The sequence below is a fragment of the Rhagoletis pomonella genome, unplaced genomic scaffold (assembly GCF_013731165.1).
Source record: "Rhagoletis pomonella isolate Grant_MI unplaced genomic scaffold, Rhpom_1.0 Rhpom_scaffold_00005, whole genome shotgun sequence".
Lineage (NCBI taxonomy): Eukaryota > Metazoa > Arthropoda > Insecta > Diptera > Tephritidae > Rhagoletis > Rhagoletis pomonella.
In genome coordinates this window covers 4,755,379-4,757,272 of record NW_023458559.1, presented here as the reverse complement: position 1 = coordinate 4,757,272, position 1,894 = coordinate 4,755,379, and the positions used below count along the sequence as shown (strand labels likewise).

The window sequence follows — 1,894 nt, the reverse complement described above, 5'->3', positions numbered from 1 at the left end:
ACGCATTCCATTGGAAAATCTTGTGGGTTTCGCTGCAGACAATGCATCGGTCATGATGGGGAAAACATCTGGGGTTAAGGCCCTTTTGCAAAGGCATCAGCCTAATTTATTTACGATGGGATGCATATGCCATTACCTCAATTTATGCTCATCAGCCGCATCTAAACATTTGCCAAAGAATTTAGAAGTACTCGTCAGAAATATTTACTCATTTTTTTCATAGTGCTAAAAGGCGTGTTGAATACAAAGAATTTAAGAAATACTTTTCAACGAAACCTCAGAAGATTCTTAAATTGTGTTCCACTCGATGGCTTTCGCTTGAAAATGTTGTATCGAGAATACTGGAGCAGTGGTCTCCACTGCAGCACTTTTTTTATTGTATGAACTCGAGGAAAATGCGGATTTAGCTCACGCTATATCAGTTATGATGACAGAGAAAAACAAAATCTATTATTCTTTTCTTGCATATATTTTAGATATTACAAACAAAATTAATATAGAGTTCCAATCCGAAAACCGAGAGTTCATGCGCTAATATCATCAATTAAAGCTTATTTTAAAACAATATTACAAAATTTTGTAAAAGAAGATAGTTGTAATGATATAATACTGGGAACGAAAAATTTTAATTCTCCAAATATATTTTTGGAATTAGATGAGATTCATATTGGAGCAAAAGCTTTACTAATTTTAAATAAAACTTCGTTAAATACACAAGAAGTAAACGAACTAAGATGTCTTTGTAAATCATATTACGTTGAGCTATGCGGTCAAATTTTACGTCGCATTGATTTTAATGATAAAAGCCTTTGTAACTTGGAAATTATAAATCCTCAAAACTTGCATCCGAGTTTGGTTCCCTTGGTAGAACTTTCCCTAATTTAATTGATGAAGAAAATATCGAAAGCTTAGAAGAAGAATGGAGAACATTAAAAAATTTAGAAAGATTTTCAGATGTAACTGATGTAGAAAAATTTTGGGGAGATGTTTTCGAAAAAAAAAATTCTTTAAATGAAAATATGTTTCCTAATCTTAAACATTTTGTTGGAAGCCTACTCTCTTTTCCCCACAGCAGGCCACTGCTGAAAGAAAATTTTCCGAGGTAAATTTGATTAAAGATAAAAAAAGAAATGCATTACTGCATGCCACTGTTCACTCTATCCTGACCTCTAAAGAATTGTTAGGAAGAAATTTTGCGGAAAAGTGGGAACCATCTAAGGAGCTACTAGCTAAATATAAAAAGAATGCTTAGACGTTTTTAGCCATATTTAGTACATCATTTATATTGAACATCAAATATGCCATGTAATTTTTGATCAATCTAATGGATAGCTTTTTCAACACGGTTGTCTTAGATATAGAAACGTTAGTGTATTATACTCACTTAATGTGTATAAAAGAAAAATGTGTACCTACCATTGCTAGACATATGGTATAAATTTTTTGTATGAAAATGATTACATAATTTGTTTTTTAAGTCACTGAAAAATGTACGAATATGAATGTAATTTAATACCAGTATCTATATATTAACATTTGTTAATAAAAAATTGTTATTCTGGTAATAAAAATGAAATAGGAAAGCTATTTATATTAAAATAAACGTGTTTTCATATTAGTGACGACATCTCGCGACGTAATGAATGTAATAAGTCAAGTTTAAGGGTTTTTATTTGCGTACTCCTCAAAATGTCAAAATGCTCCCCAAAAATCGTGGTTTTTGCTACCCAACAAAAATGGAAAACGGCAGCACTGCCTGCGGTTTGTGTTTTTAGAAACGTTAACTCGAAAAAAGTTGTATTTACTAAATTTCACTGCAGGTTGAATTCACTGCTTTCGACGTTAGACAATGGAATGATGATGCTATTGAATGCAATGACAATGAAATACAGGA

The 1,894-nt window shown here is 31.6% G+C and overlaps 1 protein-coding gene across 1 annotated transcript in view; it reads left to right on the top strand.

Annotated features, from left to right (window-relative positions):
- The window catches only part of LOC118739762 (zinc finger BED domain-containing protein 1-like), a 126,193-nt gene extending 125,658 nt beyond the window's left edge, over positions 1-535 (top strand). Inside the window, exon 5 of the mRNA XM_036471268.1 lies at positions 477-535. Coding sequence (XP_036327161.1) covers positions 477-535 — 59 coding nt within the window. The remainder of the gene's footprint in view (positions 1-476) is intronic.
- Positions 536-1,894: the final 1,359 nt, after the last annotated feature.